The 12,631-nt window shown below is 30.3% G+C and overlaps 4 protein-coding genes across 10 annotated transcripts in view; 2 read left to right on the top strand and 2 right to left on the bottom strand.

Annotated features, from left to right (window-relative positions):
- Nucleotides 1-452: 452 nt before the first annotated feature.
- Nucleotides 453-2,052, bottom strand: LOC107999023 (mitochondrial import inner membrane translocase subunit Tim21). Of its 4 annotated transcripts, none has more exons than XM_062075483.1 (5): nt 1,911-2,052; nt 1,279-1,492; nt 981-1,209; nt 810-909; nt 453-734 (listed from the first exon to the last, which is right to left on the bottom strand). In XM_062075483.1, the coding sequence occupies exons 2-5, from the start codon at nt 1,487-1,489 to the stop codon at nt 603-605; spliced, it is 672 nt and encodes a 223-aa protein (XP_061931467.1). In that variant the 5' UTR covers nt 1,490-1,492; nt 1,911-2,052; the 3' UTR covers nt 453-602. The 4 variants fall into 4 exon arrangements, with proteins under 4 accessions (XP_061931467.1, XP_061931468.1, XP_028522968.1 ...); XM_062075484.1 differs by having other exon boundaries at nt 1,288-1,492; XM_028667167.2 differs by having other exon boundaries at nt 1,824-1,965.
- LOC107999040 (transcription and mRNA export factor ENY2) lies at nt 2,044-2,829 on the top strand. Its single transcript, XM_017058677.2, has 2 exons — nt 2,044-2,186; nt 2,395-2,829. Exons 1-2 carry the CDS (start codon nt 2,137-2,139, stop codon nt 2,621-2,623), a joined length of 279 nt encoding a protein of 92 aa, XP_016914166.1. The 5' UTR covers nt 2,044-2,136; the 3' UTR covers nt 2,624-2,829.
- Nucleotides 2,830-3,015: 186 nt separating this feature from the next.
- On the top strand, nt 3,016-4,613 carry LOC107998442 (NEDD8). The gene is made up of 4 exons (XM_017057725.3): nt 3,016-3,177; nt 3,255-3,272; nt 3,648-3,760; nt 4,312-4,613. The coding sequence occupies exons 1-4, from the start codon at nt 3,160-3,162 to the stop codon at nt 4,394-4,396; spliced, it is 234 nt and encodes a 77-aa protein (XP_016913214.1). The 5' UTR covers nt 3,016-3,159; the 3' UTR covers nt 4,397-4,613.
- Nucleotides 3,814-12,631, bottom strand: part of LOC107998389 (broad-complex core protein isoforms 1/2/3/4/5) — a 22,481-nt gene continuing 13,663 nt past the window's right edge. Inside the window, exon 6 of one of the 4 annotated variants that reach the window (XM_062075476.1) lies at nt 3,814-4,084. In XM_062075476.1, the coding sequence (XP_061931460.1) occupies nt 3,852-4,084 (233 nt within the window). In that variant the 3' untranslated portion in view covers nt 3,814-3,851. Of the gene's footprint in view, nt 4,085-4,181; nt 5,087-6,701; nt 9,323-10,638 lie in introns of those variants that run through there. The other 3 variants (XM_062075477.1, XM_062075475.1, XM_017057662.3) reach the window with 3 other exon arrangements.

Raw genomic sequence — 12,631 nt, 5'->3', positions numbered from 1 at the left:
TCAAGTATCGATAATTCTGAAAAATTTAAAGACAAAGATTAAAAAAAATGTCGAATGATACCACTTCACGTTTTAAACTCAAACACGGACTGATATAGGCGATGCGTTGTGTCGATCTGCTCGCAAGTAAATGAGCGACTGTCAGAGAATCAGTTGGCATCGTGAATGATGCAGACATCAAGATCTCCGTAGCCTTCGGTCAATTTTTAGGCGATCGCGAATGCTAACGATCTTTATATATCTTTATCTTGTCATCGCACTATTTATCTCTTTTCTTAATGAGTAAACAATTCTAAAGAAATACTTTTCCTATTAACGATAACGTAATTTCAATATTAAACTTCTATTCTTTTCGAGCGTTTTTCCTTTCGCATATGCATATATCGTAACGTATAATTTATTTTACGATTAATTTATTTTATTATCTATTATTGACAAATGGGTATAAAACGTTTTTCTAAGTTCTAGAATTTTTATTTGACACAAATTTTATAAAAGTATATTTAAAATAATATTGCAAATAATTATAAGATTATAAGCATTTCTGTACATGACATATCAAATATTAATTAGAAAGATTTAATATATAGATCTAATATATATTAGCTCCATTGATCTTCTGTCCCGATACTGTAGTTTTTGTTCTCTTCTCTATTATCTTCTATTTTAATAACAGTTTGAATATCATCCACAACTACGTATAAATATCTATACATATAATTAGATGTATTATCCTATAATTAAATTTTAAATTAATATCAAATTAAGAGCGTTTCGTATAGAAATATCATTAAAACATCATGTCTTACTTCTTGCACTTCCAAGTGCACAGTTCCACGTCTTCTTATACCTTGAATGTAAAATTTCATTCTCATGTGACGTATTCCATTTTTTTCAAAGATAATACGACTGCAATTATGCGTATCATTAGCAATAATAAAAAAGATGATAATGGAAAATAATAATGGAGATAAGTTTACCTTATGTGACTTCTACGTCTACCCATTTCCCCGTATGCTTTTATCGGTTCTCCAAGAGCATCTATTATTTTAGGATGTTTGATACAGCGATCCAACGCTTTACTATACACGCTATTTGGACTTTTACTGGAAAATAATTCATCAAAAATAATATAAAACATGAAAACTGTAATTCCTATACCACCAATTATCACGCCTAAATATCCAATAGATTTTGTATTTTCTTTGACTGAAATAAAAATAATAATCAGAGTAGCATCGATTTTTACATTATGTATATTTTCGCAGATATACCTACGAAATTTACCTACATCCGCAAATCCAACTTGTATTTTATTCTCACGTTCCACAGGATCTGTTTTAACAATTGATTTCTTTGTGCAATAATATGCATTTTGTCGAAAATTAGAATTGATATTAAAAGTAGAAAGAATGCATACATTTTTTAAATTAGAGATTGCTACAAATCTTTTGTATAAAACATAATTAATTATTCGTGTTGATGCCATTCCCTAAAAATAATGATAAATATTACTTCCGTAAAAGAGACAAATGAGATAATTATTGCAAAATATTGAATAATATTGTTTATGTAGAATAATTTTTCATAAAAATTTTTTAAAATGAAAAAAATTAATGCAAAATAATTAATAAAAATATAGAAAGTTAGTTATAAGGATATTATTAATGTAAAATTGATTCTTAATATAAAATGCACATTATGAAATATAATTATAATAAAATTTCTTATTACACAAATATTGCACAATTTTTCGTATTATGTGTTAAAAATATTTTTCAATTATTCACTATTTAGATATTTCCTTTTTAAATTTTACATACCTATATACGAATAAGAAATGTTTCATTTATAAAAATGTTAAGTATTTGTGAATAAATATTTATAACATTACTTTAATGAAGACTCACTTTAAACGACACTTTCCTAACCTGCAATCATGTTTTCCTACTTCATCGTCTATGCGAGAAATGAAACGCTGTTAGGTTATGAAGTTAAAAAGATAAAACAACATAACCTGTCTTAAATGTTAGTGAGAGGTGACTAGTGGAATTATCTTTTTAGAATACTTTTTAGAATTGCGAAAGGAAATATATAATTATATTAATATTAAGATAGATAAAATTAATATTCTTAATGAAGACTGCTCCACATCAAAGGCTAGTTATGGTTGGCGATCGTGACGGGTAAATATATTCATTGTATTCTTCATATATTTTTTTATAATTTTATATTCTGTTTCCTCTATTACGTCTACTAATTCAAATTTTTAACTTTGAATAATATATATTTTTATTCTATTAATAATTCTCGTATATCATTTTTTTTATTCCCTTCAATAATTCTTTTTTTTTTATTTTTTACATTAAAATGATAATTAACCTTCTTTCTTAGGCTGAAAGAATTGCTACGTCGTCGATTAGTCGAATGTGGATGGAGGGATCAAGTAAAGTTAATCTGTAAAGAATTAATAAAAGAACACGGTCATGACATTACTTATGACAAATTGCTTTCGATGGTCACAACTAAAGCAAGAACACTTGTTCCAGATTCTGTTAAAAAGGAACTTTTACAAAAAATAAAAAATCAACTTATTGCTCAAGAAGAAAAATTAAAAATGTAATGATAAACAATGTTTATTTATCAATTTTTATTTTGTAAAAAGATATATATAACTTTTAATTTGTAATTTAATGACATTACGTACAAATATCATTATAATATTATATATTTTGCATTGCTATATTACACTGTTACACTATCTATAACATTAATTGATATAAACTTATTACTAAAAAATTATGAATAAATTATATTTATACAAATTGATACCAATGCGTTATTTAATTATGAATACGTTTATGTTTAATTATAAAATTGTTATGCTTGTATAATTTAGAATAATTTAGAATATGAATATAAAAATGACTTGAATACATTTGTTTCGAAGAAATATATTAATAAATTGAAATTGTTTAAAGTTCGAAAACTATCGATATATACGTTCATGAATTGCCGTCAGATGGAGGTATAGAGAGTTTTCATTGGAACTAGTGCAGAATTTTTTATCCACAGTTCAAAGAACCGCATATTTGTGTCAATAGTTTTTAATTTGCAATCATACAGTGATTATTTAAATTGTTTTTTAACGCATAAACAATGTTGATCAAAGTGAAGGTAAGAACATTGACCGACGGAGATGGAGCTACAACATTTATAATCAGTTCTGAAAATATATTCTAACCTTGTTTCAGACTCTTACCGGAAAGGAGGCAAGTAGCTGCAAAATAATCTTATGTATTTTTAATGAGATTCGACGATATAATATATAAAATAACATTTATCGGTATACGTTAAGAAAAAAAAAAACAATTATAGAAGCAAAATCATCCGTTCTAATATAGTTTAGTGCAAAATCGTGTTGTCAGTTAAAAATGTAAAATTTGACATTTGATGTATCATTAATAATGTATCGTTATCAATTAGAATTTGTTTCATACGACAGATATATTTTTTCGCCTTTATTGTTATTTACTATATATATAAATATTTTGCATTTCAAATATATATATATATATATATGTAAAACAAACAGATATATATATATCTAAGTTTAATAGCAATCACAGATATCATTATTCTCATAGATTGAAATAGATATAGAACCTACAGATAAGGTAGAAAGGATCAAGGAAAGAGTGGAAGAAAAGGAAGGAATTCCGCCGCAACAACAACGATTGATATTTTCTGGAAAGCAAATGTAGGTATTATAATTATAGAATATAGAAATAATTTACACAATTGTACAAGAGATAATTTCTTAAAGAGAAAATTGTGTTTAATTCATGTTTTCATTCGACATTACTTTTAATATGATATTCCTTAAAACATGGTGTGACACATAGCCCTACATTACAATAAGCGCAATAATAACGAGATTCCTTTCGCATTCCTTTAGATGCACAAACTTTACATCTTCTCGTAGCATTCATCTTCTTTGGCGTTGATGGAACATATTCTGGAAAGTGACTTTCTAGAGTCCTTATTGAATCTGAGTTGTATAGTTGCCCTGGTTTCCTTGTTCCTGTTCCATCAATTATGATATTTTAACATCATTTCTTCTTATTTTTCCTTGTCAAATATATATATCTTATATTTACATAAAAATAATCAGAATTGTATTAATTGATACTCATAGCTGTATTTCTTTTTTTTTTTTTTTTATCAATTGACGATTTTAAATGTGTGTTTATTAAAACAGAAAAGGAATTTGAGAGATGAAGATATAAAAAAAATTTTGTTGTCTTTTAGGAATGACGAAAAAACGGCGCAGGATTATAAAGTTCAAGGTGGATCAGTATTGCATTTGGTACTCGCATTAAGGGGGGGCTTATAATTATGACATTCCTTGTTCTGGAATGTATGTGTGTGTGTGTGTGAATATTACAGATTGTACAAGATCAACTACAAATATAATAGGATGCTTTCCAATGTTACATTCGCTGCGCTGTGTTACATTACAAGGACTTGTAATCGTCTTTGTTTCTCTATTTGATTGAACAGTTACATTTAGAGAATGTGAAATAAATATTTAATAAAATAATTTAGTTATAGACACCTAGTACTTGCTTAACCGATGTAATAATTATCTTTTCTCTCTTTCTCTCTCTTTCTCTCTCTCTCTCTCTCTCTCCCTTTCTTTCTCTAGTATGATCTTATATACCTGTTACGGAAAATATTCGCATACAACAATTGTAGCATAAATCTGATTCTGCAAAGTTTTTACATTTCTTTTCTCAAAGCCCGAGACCCGATCCGAATTTGAATAAATTTTATTCGAAAATTTGTGCTCTTATTTAATTTCATTAACAGTTTCTATGATATTTACTGTTATGGGTTGCCAAACTCCACTTTGTTTTGAAAAATCGTTGACAAATATTGCAGAACGCGGTAGAACTCTGCGACTCCTCGTGTCTCGATGTAATATGCCGTAGAAGGGCGTGCTGCGTTGTAAATGTTACACCGCATTTATCACAGAACGATCCTGGCGTATGTAAACTCCATGCCGGTATCCTTGTGTGCGTCTCTATAAATTTATTTCTTCCTATAACTAACGCTGCAATCATATCGTATCGCGTATTAAATATTTTTTATCGAGGGATGTTTTTAAATTCCTCTTTTTTTTTTTTTCCACAACTACTTTTTACTAATACCCAAATAATCCATACAAATAACCTGTAACGAATTTTTCCCTTTTTTTATCTCCGTGACGAACAGTAAAATCATAAAACAAAAAAAAAAATTATTGTTTATCGATCAATATTGTAAGATCGAATGTGTAAAGCAAATGTAAACCAGGAAGGTCACATTGTTCACATTATAACTCGGGACTTTCGAACATTTGAAATTGAAAATTGTATCATTAAATTTGACTAAAAATTTTCAATAAATATTTTAAGAATCGTTAAGAATCACCAAGAAATTTAAGAAAATTCGTTACGAAAGTATAAGCCGAATAAAATTTCCCTTTTCCGATAAATCGAAATAGAATACATTATTAGCAACTTTTACAGCGATGCGTATTAAAACACTGTGAGTGGATACACTGTAAAAGAAAAAAAAAAAAGAGAACAAAAGTTGAAGAAGTATATACGTTCACACACCACAGAAATAGAAAATAAGGTCGTAATCAATAATACATTTAAAAGGACATTGGATTGTTATATCTACGTTATATATTTTTACTCTCTTGTAAATAAATATCACAAATCGAATTAAATGTAATTGATACGTCTCTAATGTGAAACGGTATAATATATCCGGAACATAAATTAAATTAAGCCAACTGTCTGTTCACAATTTTATCGCGTTTAGATCGCTATACTATATTATTATGTATATTTAGTACCTAGCCACGTCACTTTTTTTTTTTTTAAAAATATCAACACTTGCAACTTCCATTGTAAATTGATTTATTTACATTGCTGTAATAACATTTTAAAGCATATTTTTATGTCACTTTTTAACTCACTTACAAGCTCACAATTAATATTATGTTCGTATAACACGTTTTTCTTTAAATTGAAATAAAAAGCTTGCGACTATCGACGTTTATTCGATCGTCATGTATCTACAGTCACTTTGTATCTTCTTGTGTCTAGGTACGTGGTGCGTTTTCGCATTTGCGATATATATATATATATATATATTTGATCGTATGTTTATATTAGAAATAAAAATTTCATCGAAATGTGACACCTATGCGTATCATTTTTTCGCGAAACCTACTGACAATCTCTGTCAAAACGGAATTATCCTTCATTTGCGAACTAATCGTTTTGGTAAATGCACTTCTTTTTTTTTTCTTCTTTCTTTATTTTTTCTATCTTTTTTTTGTTTTTTTTTTTTTTTTTTGCGCGTGTAATCGTAAAATATACGACAGTAATAAATATTCGTTTAATCGATGTGACGACGTAACGATTAAAACGGTGGTGGTCGAAATCGATTTAGCAAACGCGTTGTTTGCCGATTATCGTGCGGACAATCAACAATCGTACAAATTTACGCCGTCACTCTTGATATTCGACTTAGTAACTAAGAAGAAAAAAAAAAAAACGTATTGCAATCAAGTACATAGTTCACTAAACATTTAGGTAATGCATTAATTCGATTGTTTACGAAGTAGGTAAGGTCGAAAAACGTTTATTTTTTTTTTAATTTTTTTCTTTCTTTTTTTTTTTTTTTTTTTTTTTTACCTTGAAACTTCGTGCGATCTTCAACAGCGAACATCTAAGTTTAAAAACTACGTTTAAATTCTACGGTTAAGTGCTTCATTGTGCATAAACAATGTCTTTTATCGAACAACGAAGTCCCTTTACGTATAATTTCGTATCGATAATTGGTACGGAATGTCTGTAATCTCGCGAATTAATCAGACACGTGTAATCGAAATCATCGAGATTTTTTTCCTTTTTATTTTTATTTTTTTTTTTTTTTCTTTTTCTCTCTTCTCTCTTTTTAATCTTTATCATCATAGCTATATAATTAAGACTGTGTCGCATTACGAATCATTACGCACAATATATTTCGTCTCGCTATATTCAAGCTTTGAACGTATCCTTCCTAAAATATTACGAAGTAATTATATCTTTTTTTTTTTTTTTTTTAATCGTAACTATTCCTAAGAATTTCGTGATATAGATATGATCTATCGATATCGGGAGTAAATAGAATTTTTTCCAAGACATTTTGGGATAAAGCGACACGCGAAACTTAAAAAGAAATCGGCAAAGGTTCGAATTTTTGAACGGTAACGCGACACTTTCGAGACTCGTGAAATCGCGAAATAATAAAAAAAAAAAAAAAAAGTAAAGTAACGAATAAGAATAAGAAAGAATAGGTTAAAAAAATACAATTACTTTCCGGACCGTATCGATCGATCGAAAATTACATTCTCGTCGTGTATATGTATGTAAGGTTATATATAAAGTATGAACGAAGATTTCTCGTTTCTTTATACAGAGACAATGTTTACACGAAGTCACAGGTGAAAAGAATAAAACTCTTTCAGTTCTCTTATATTCTCTTATACGCGTTCAACTGTGGTAAACATCTGGAAAGTTATAATACGTATGTATGTATGTATGTAAAATGTAAAACTAGATAAATTGTGTGTAAGGCACTGTCTATGCGCTCCTTTCAAGTAGCTAAGTTCATCTTTATCGCAAAGAAAAATCATCGAGCACGCGAACAACGAGACGTGTAAACAGAGTCAGTGTAATACTATACGAAAGTTGTTATTCCAAACAATTTAGCGACGAGTATCTCGAAGATGGGAAGAACGCCATCTCTTGCGCGTACATTCTCATTTTATCGTCGTCGTGTTACTCGCATCGTGAAATCGCCCTCGTAATATCGCCTTCAAGTATTCGTACGATATGGATATTTCTTTTTTCTTTTTTTAATAATATTTCGTCAATTCTATTATCCGTTGTGCATTATTTAAAGAAACTGCAAAAAAGATTCGTAAGATGCACTCCATCGATAACCATCGCTCAGTCGTCGCGTCGATTATTATCGATCGATCTAGTAATTTTTTCCCCCCCCTTGGACGCGATAGTTATCGAAGCATTTTTCGCGCGTAATAGTAATAACCGGTGCGCGTAACACAGATCTCAATGCGGAACATTATCGATTGTATAATCGATATAAGCGAATATACGATTAAAAGAAACGTGTTAACGATCACTTAAAAAAAAAAAAAAAAAGAAAAGTACTGTACAGTGTTGACTAGAATTCTTATTAGAGACGCGTTAACAGGATTACAAATTGGAATAAAATCTTTCGATTTCTTATCACTTTACACTGAAAGCGCAGCGATGAGAAACGAAAGCGAGAGCATGCGCGACGAAGATTCTTGCTGAAAACGCGTATCACAAATATAATAAAGGATAAGGATAAAGCTTACGAAATTGGGATCGAATCGTTCGAATCGTTTCTTATCTTTCTTTATTCGAACGGGATGAAACGTGCATCCCTAATTTGCTTCGTCGATGCCAAATCTTGCGTGTTTTCCGAGTTTTAAGAAAAAAAATGAGATCGGGATTATAATAATAAAAAAAAAAAACGATAAATATAAATTGTCGAGTCTCATGTTACTGTCCTCAAATTATTTTTTTTTTCTTTTAACGCTTATAACATCTCTACCACTAATCGTGAGAACGACGACGAATTTAAAAAAAAAGAACCAGTTTTCGATTTCTCGACTTTAACATACGGTAATAAGCAAGAAAAACGCAACATTCGATGACACGCTTGTGCACGTAATAATGAATATATAAATAAATCGCGTTGTTTCGATAAGATTTATTTATCTAGCTTCTGGAGAAAAGAAAAAAAAATATAAATATTTTGAATCGACGAGGAGGAAAAAGAAAAGAAAAGAAAAGAAAAGAAAAGAGGAAAGGAGAGAGCGATGAAGGTAGGTAAGGTGGGGGGAACCAGGGTGGAGCGAGAAGCAATGCTCGTGGAATTCGCGTTTACGAGTCCAATTCGTTTTTCGAGCTGCGCTGCTTCTGGATCGTTTTTTGCCATTGCATGTTATGTTTCAAACGCATGTGACGTCGCAGGTCGGTTCTACGACTGAGAGTGGTATGGCAGAGAATGCAGGTAGTCTGGTTGCGATGCACTTCGAGGTGCTGGGTCAGCGAAGCAAGGTGCTTGTAAACGCTTCCGCAGAGTCTGCACGAAAAACGCCCTGGACCCTGCATCACCACTTGACCAGTTGTATCGCCAACATGCTTCCGATTGCGTCCCACCCCCCCTGCAACACATTAACAGCCACGTGACCCGCCGATTCCTCATTCATTTAAGCAATGCTTTCTAGTTCAAATTACATTTCACAATCAAAAAATCGAGGGGACAGTAACACGTAACACAGACTAGACTCGTTCTTCTACCTGTGCTGGATGTACCGCCTTACCGACTCACCACCTCGAATCCTCCGTTGATTCGCGTTTCCTTCCCAGAGCCAAATTCCACGCCACGTGATAAATTTACAAAAAAAAAAGAAAAAAAGAAAGAAAAATAAAACGATCGTCAAGCTCTGTGACTCGCGATATCAACCGAGGATCCTACTTTTCTAAAAGTGTCATCGTTCGTTCCGATTTTTTCTCCTTTTTTTTTTTTTATCTAGATAACAACTTACATCGATTCGATGCGATCCACGGACCTTATCGGCCAATGTAATTAAGTACACATTATTAATGAAAATTATTATTGTTATTATTATTATGTCTGTGTCAAGATTGAAAGTAAAACGATAGTATAAATAGTGAGAAGCGTGAACACGTTAAAGCAACAATTAACACGATACAATGACAACTGCTGTAAAATAATTGTAACCGTGTTCCAAAACAGAATCGTTAATCGATGTTAATTAAAAAAGGTTTTTATTTACGGATATAAATTAAATAAAGACACCTATATATATATATATATATATATGTATATAAATATATATATATATAGATTATACGATTGCTGAACACACGCAAATTATTCATCCCCGATCTTCCTTAACACGAGCAGGTAATAATAAGAGGTAATTCTTTCGATGAACCGTCCAACTTCTTGCGCTTTCATCTTTTTTTCGGGAATTTTTAATTTTTATCGGGAAAAATTGACAAGTGTACAGTCGAGTCTGTCTGGAATTCAGAATAATTGGAGAATGGAGGGGGAGAGGAGTTTCTTGCGACACTCTGCGCAGATCGAAGAGATACAACAACTCGTCTCAACTCGTTTTTAAGTCTTTAAGTTTAACAAGTTTTACAGTGTAACGACATCGAAAATTTTTTTTTTTTGTTAATCTCGATTTTTGTATGTAAGAAAGAACTCTGCTTTTATTTCACATTTTGAAACTTTATTCACACATATTCCTTTTTTTTTTTCTTTTTTTTCTTTTTTTTTTTTCTCTTTTTCTTTTTTCACTTACATCGTTAACTTGCATAAGCCAAACATAAGATCGTGTAATTGAGAGATATATTATAATATATTTTTAAATATATATATATATATTTTTTAATATATTTATATTTATATATATATATTTGTATATTTATATATTTATTTATTTATTCATTCATTTATTTATATATATATATATATATAGATACTTCTTATTTTTATATAAATAATTAAAGAAAGAAATATCAATTTGTCTAAAGTATATAATAATTGGCAATCTTGTACTTATTTTGTATTGTGGCTTCTGAGGAATGTGCACATTCGTTTCTTTCTTTCTTTCTTTCTTTCTTCTTTTTTTTTTTTTTAATTTTTAAAAATTTTCTTTAAATTGTATATAATTGTGTATCATATACACAAGTATGTATAAATAAACGCATATACATTGCATTTAATGTATTCCCCTTAATTCCTTAGAAAAAAATTTCACTTAGATCGTAAATTAAACTAATATAAATTAATAAGGGAAAAAGGGAGAAATTAAATTGACGTACAAAAGAATGTGTGTACGTGTGTGCATGTGTGTGTGTGTGTGTGTGTGTGTGTGTGTGTGTGTGTGTGTGCGCGCGCGCACGCGCGTGTGTGTGTGTGTGTCATTAAACGTCGAACAGTTTCTTTTCTCTCTCTCTAACGAAACAATTGCCAATTTCGATAGAAGACGACTCGAAATTACACGATAAAAAAAAAGTATACGTGCAAATTGTGCAATAAAATATATATATATGTATATATATATACATATATAATAAGCACAAAATAGGACGCATGCGATTTGCAAATCGTAACTCAAGCATCGTCAATAAAGAAAATTTACTTCTTCGCGCAACGAAGAATAATTACTAAAAATCGGCGAGCATTGACCGCCGCTCCGATTTCTCAGTTAAAAATTAAATTACAACACGCGCCGTTCTTCGTAACAACATTCTTTCCCGTAACAATTTTGTTTTAAGCAAAAATTACGCAGAAGATCGGTAAAAATTAAAAAATCAGTGATGCGCAGTCAACGTGATGTTTCTCAATTCGGAACAATCGTGTCAACAAATTGTTCCCTTTGGTGATTTTTGTCAACTAGCTTCGATTTGTACAATAAAGTTTTTTTTTTTCGCAAAATATACATTTCACTTTTTTTTTTTTAGTTTTTTTTTTTTTTTTTTCTTTTTTGGTTTATCGTTCCTCACGCGTTCACAAAAACTTTGGCATGTAGCAAATAAGAGATCACACCGAGCGAACCGTATAGCCTCTTCGTATAATTGCACAGAGATAAAAGACTCGAATTATCGGATTAGATCCAGCCGGATAGAAGTCGAGCTATCCTATCGGCATTACATTAATTCTTTGGATTAAAATAAAATTATAACGCGATAAAAAAAAGATAAATTAAAAACTAAAGAGAAACAAGCAAACAATATGAATAACAAAATAAACAAAAAGTAGATAACACAAAAATAACATATTAAAGTTTTACATTCCATATTGGAATATATATATATATATATATATAGATGATGTAAACGAAAATAAAATTCTATTTACATTTCGTAAATAATAATCAGTTGATAGTTGGTAAAACAGTTGGTAGTACGTACATATTCGTGAACACGAATTCGGCAAGCTTCCGAGCAAGCTTATAACTAAAATAGTACATATGAGTATATTATATTCAATATCGTAAACGTATATGTATTATGGCCAAATTTTAATCCAGGGATAAACGAACAAATGAGCAACTCGAAAGCCAACTCGACTGCCAATGCGGAGAACAGGTTGGCCGCAAAACGCGAACGCGAACAGTTTCGCGTATTCTTTGCTTAAAGAAAAGAAAAGAAAAAAAAAAAAAAAATAGAGCAATGAAAATGGCACGTTTCTTCGATATATATATATATATAAGATCGTACGTTCGATCGACGATTGGATACGTTTTACGCATCCGGCAACGTAGACATCTATTACGAATTAGTCACACCTCGAGGAAAGTTTTTATTACTATCTTGTTCCGATCGTACGCGGAAAAGAGAATATACCGATAGTCGGTTACGAAACTTTCGTCGAGGTTAAAGATATTCGCTGAAAGTCGTCAGTCGGAAAGATTATTTAGCTTAAAAAAAAAAAA

The sequence above is a fragment of the Apis cerana genome, linkage group LG5 (assembly GCF_029169275.1).
Source record: "Apis cerana isolate GH-2021 linkage group LG5, AcerK_1.0, whole genome shotgun sequence".
In the NCBI taxonomy this organism is placed as follows: domain Eukaryota; kingdom Metazoa; phylum Arthropoda; class Insecta; order Hymenoptera; family Apidae; genus Apis; species Apis cerana.
This window is presented reverse-complemented; position numbering and strand designations above follow the sequence as displayed.

Excerpts from the sequence above, each read along its gene's own strand:
- LOC107999023 (XM_062075483.1), bottom strand. The coding sequence starts at position 1,489 with ATGGCATCAACACGAATAATTAATTATGTTTTATACAAAAGATTTGTA. Across the intron at positions 1,210-1,278 it reads TGCGGATGTAGGTAAATTTC|TCAAAGAAAATACAAAATCT; the intron begins GTAGGTATATCT and ends TTTTTATTTCAG. Across the intron at positions 735-809 it reads TGCACTTGGAAGTGCAAGAA|GATAATACATCTAATTATAT; the intron begins GTAAGACATGAT and ends ATTTAATTATAG.
- LOC107999040 (XM_017058677.2), top strand. The coding sequence starts at position 2,137 with ATGAAGACTGCTCCACATCAAAGGCTAGTTATGGTTGGCGATCGTGAC. Across the intron at positions 2,187-2,394 it reads ATGGTTGGCGATCGTGACGG|GCTGAAAGAATTGCTACGTC; the intron begins GTAAATATATTC and ends CTTCTTTCTTAG.
- LOC107998442 (XM_017057725.3), top strand. Across the intron at positions 3,761-4,311 it reads ATATTTTCTGGAAAGCAAAT|GAATGACGAAAAAACGGCGC; the intron begins GTAGGTATTATA and ends GTTGTCTTTTAG.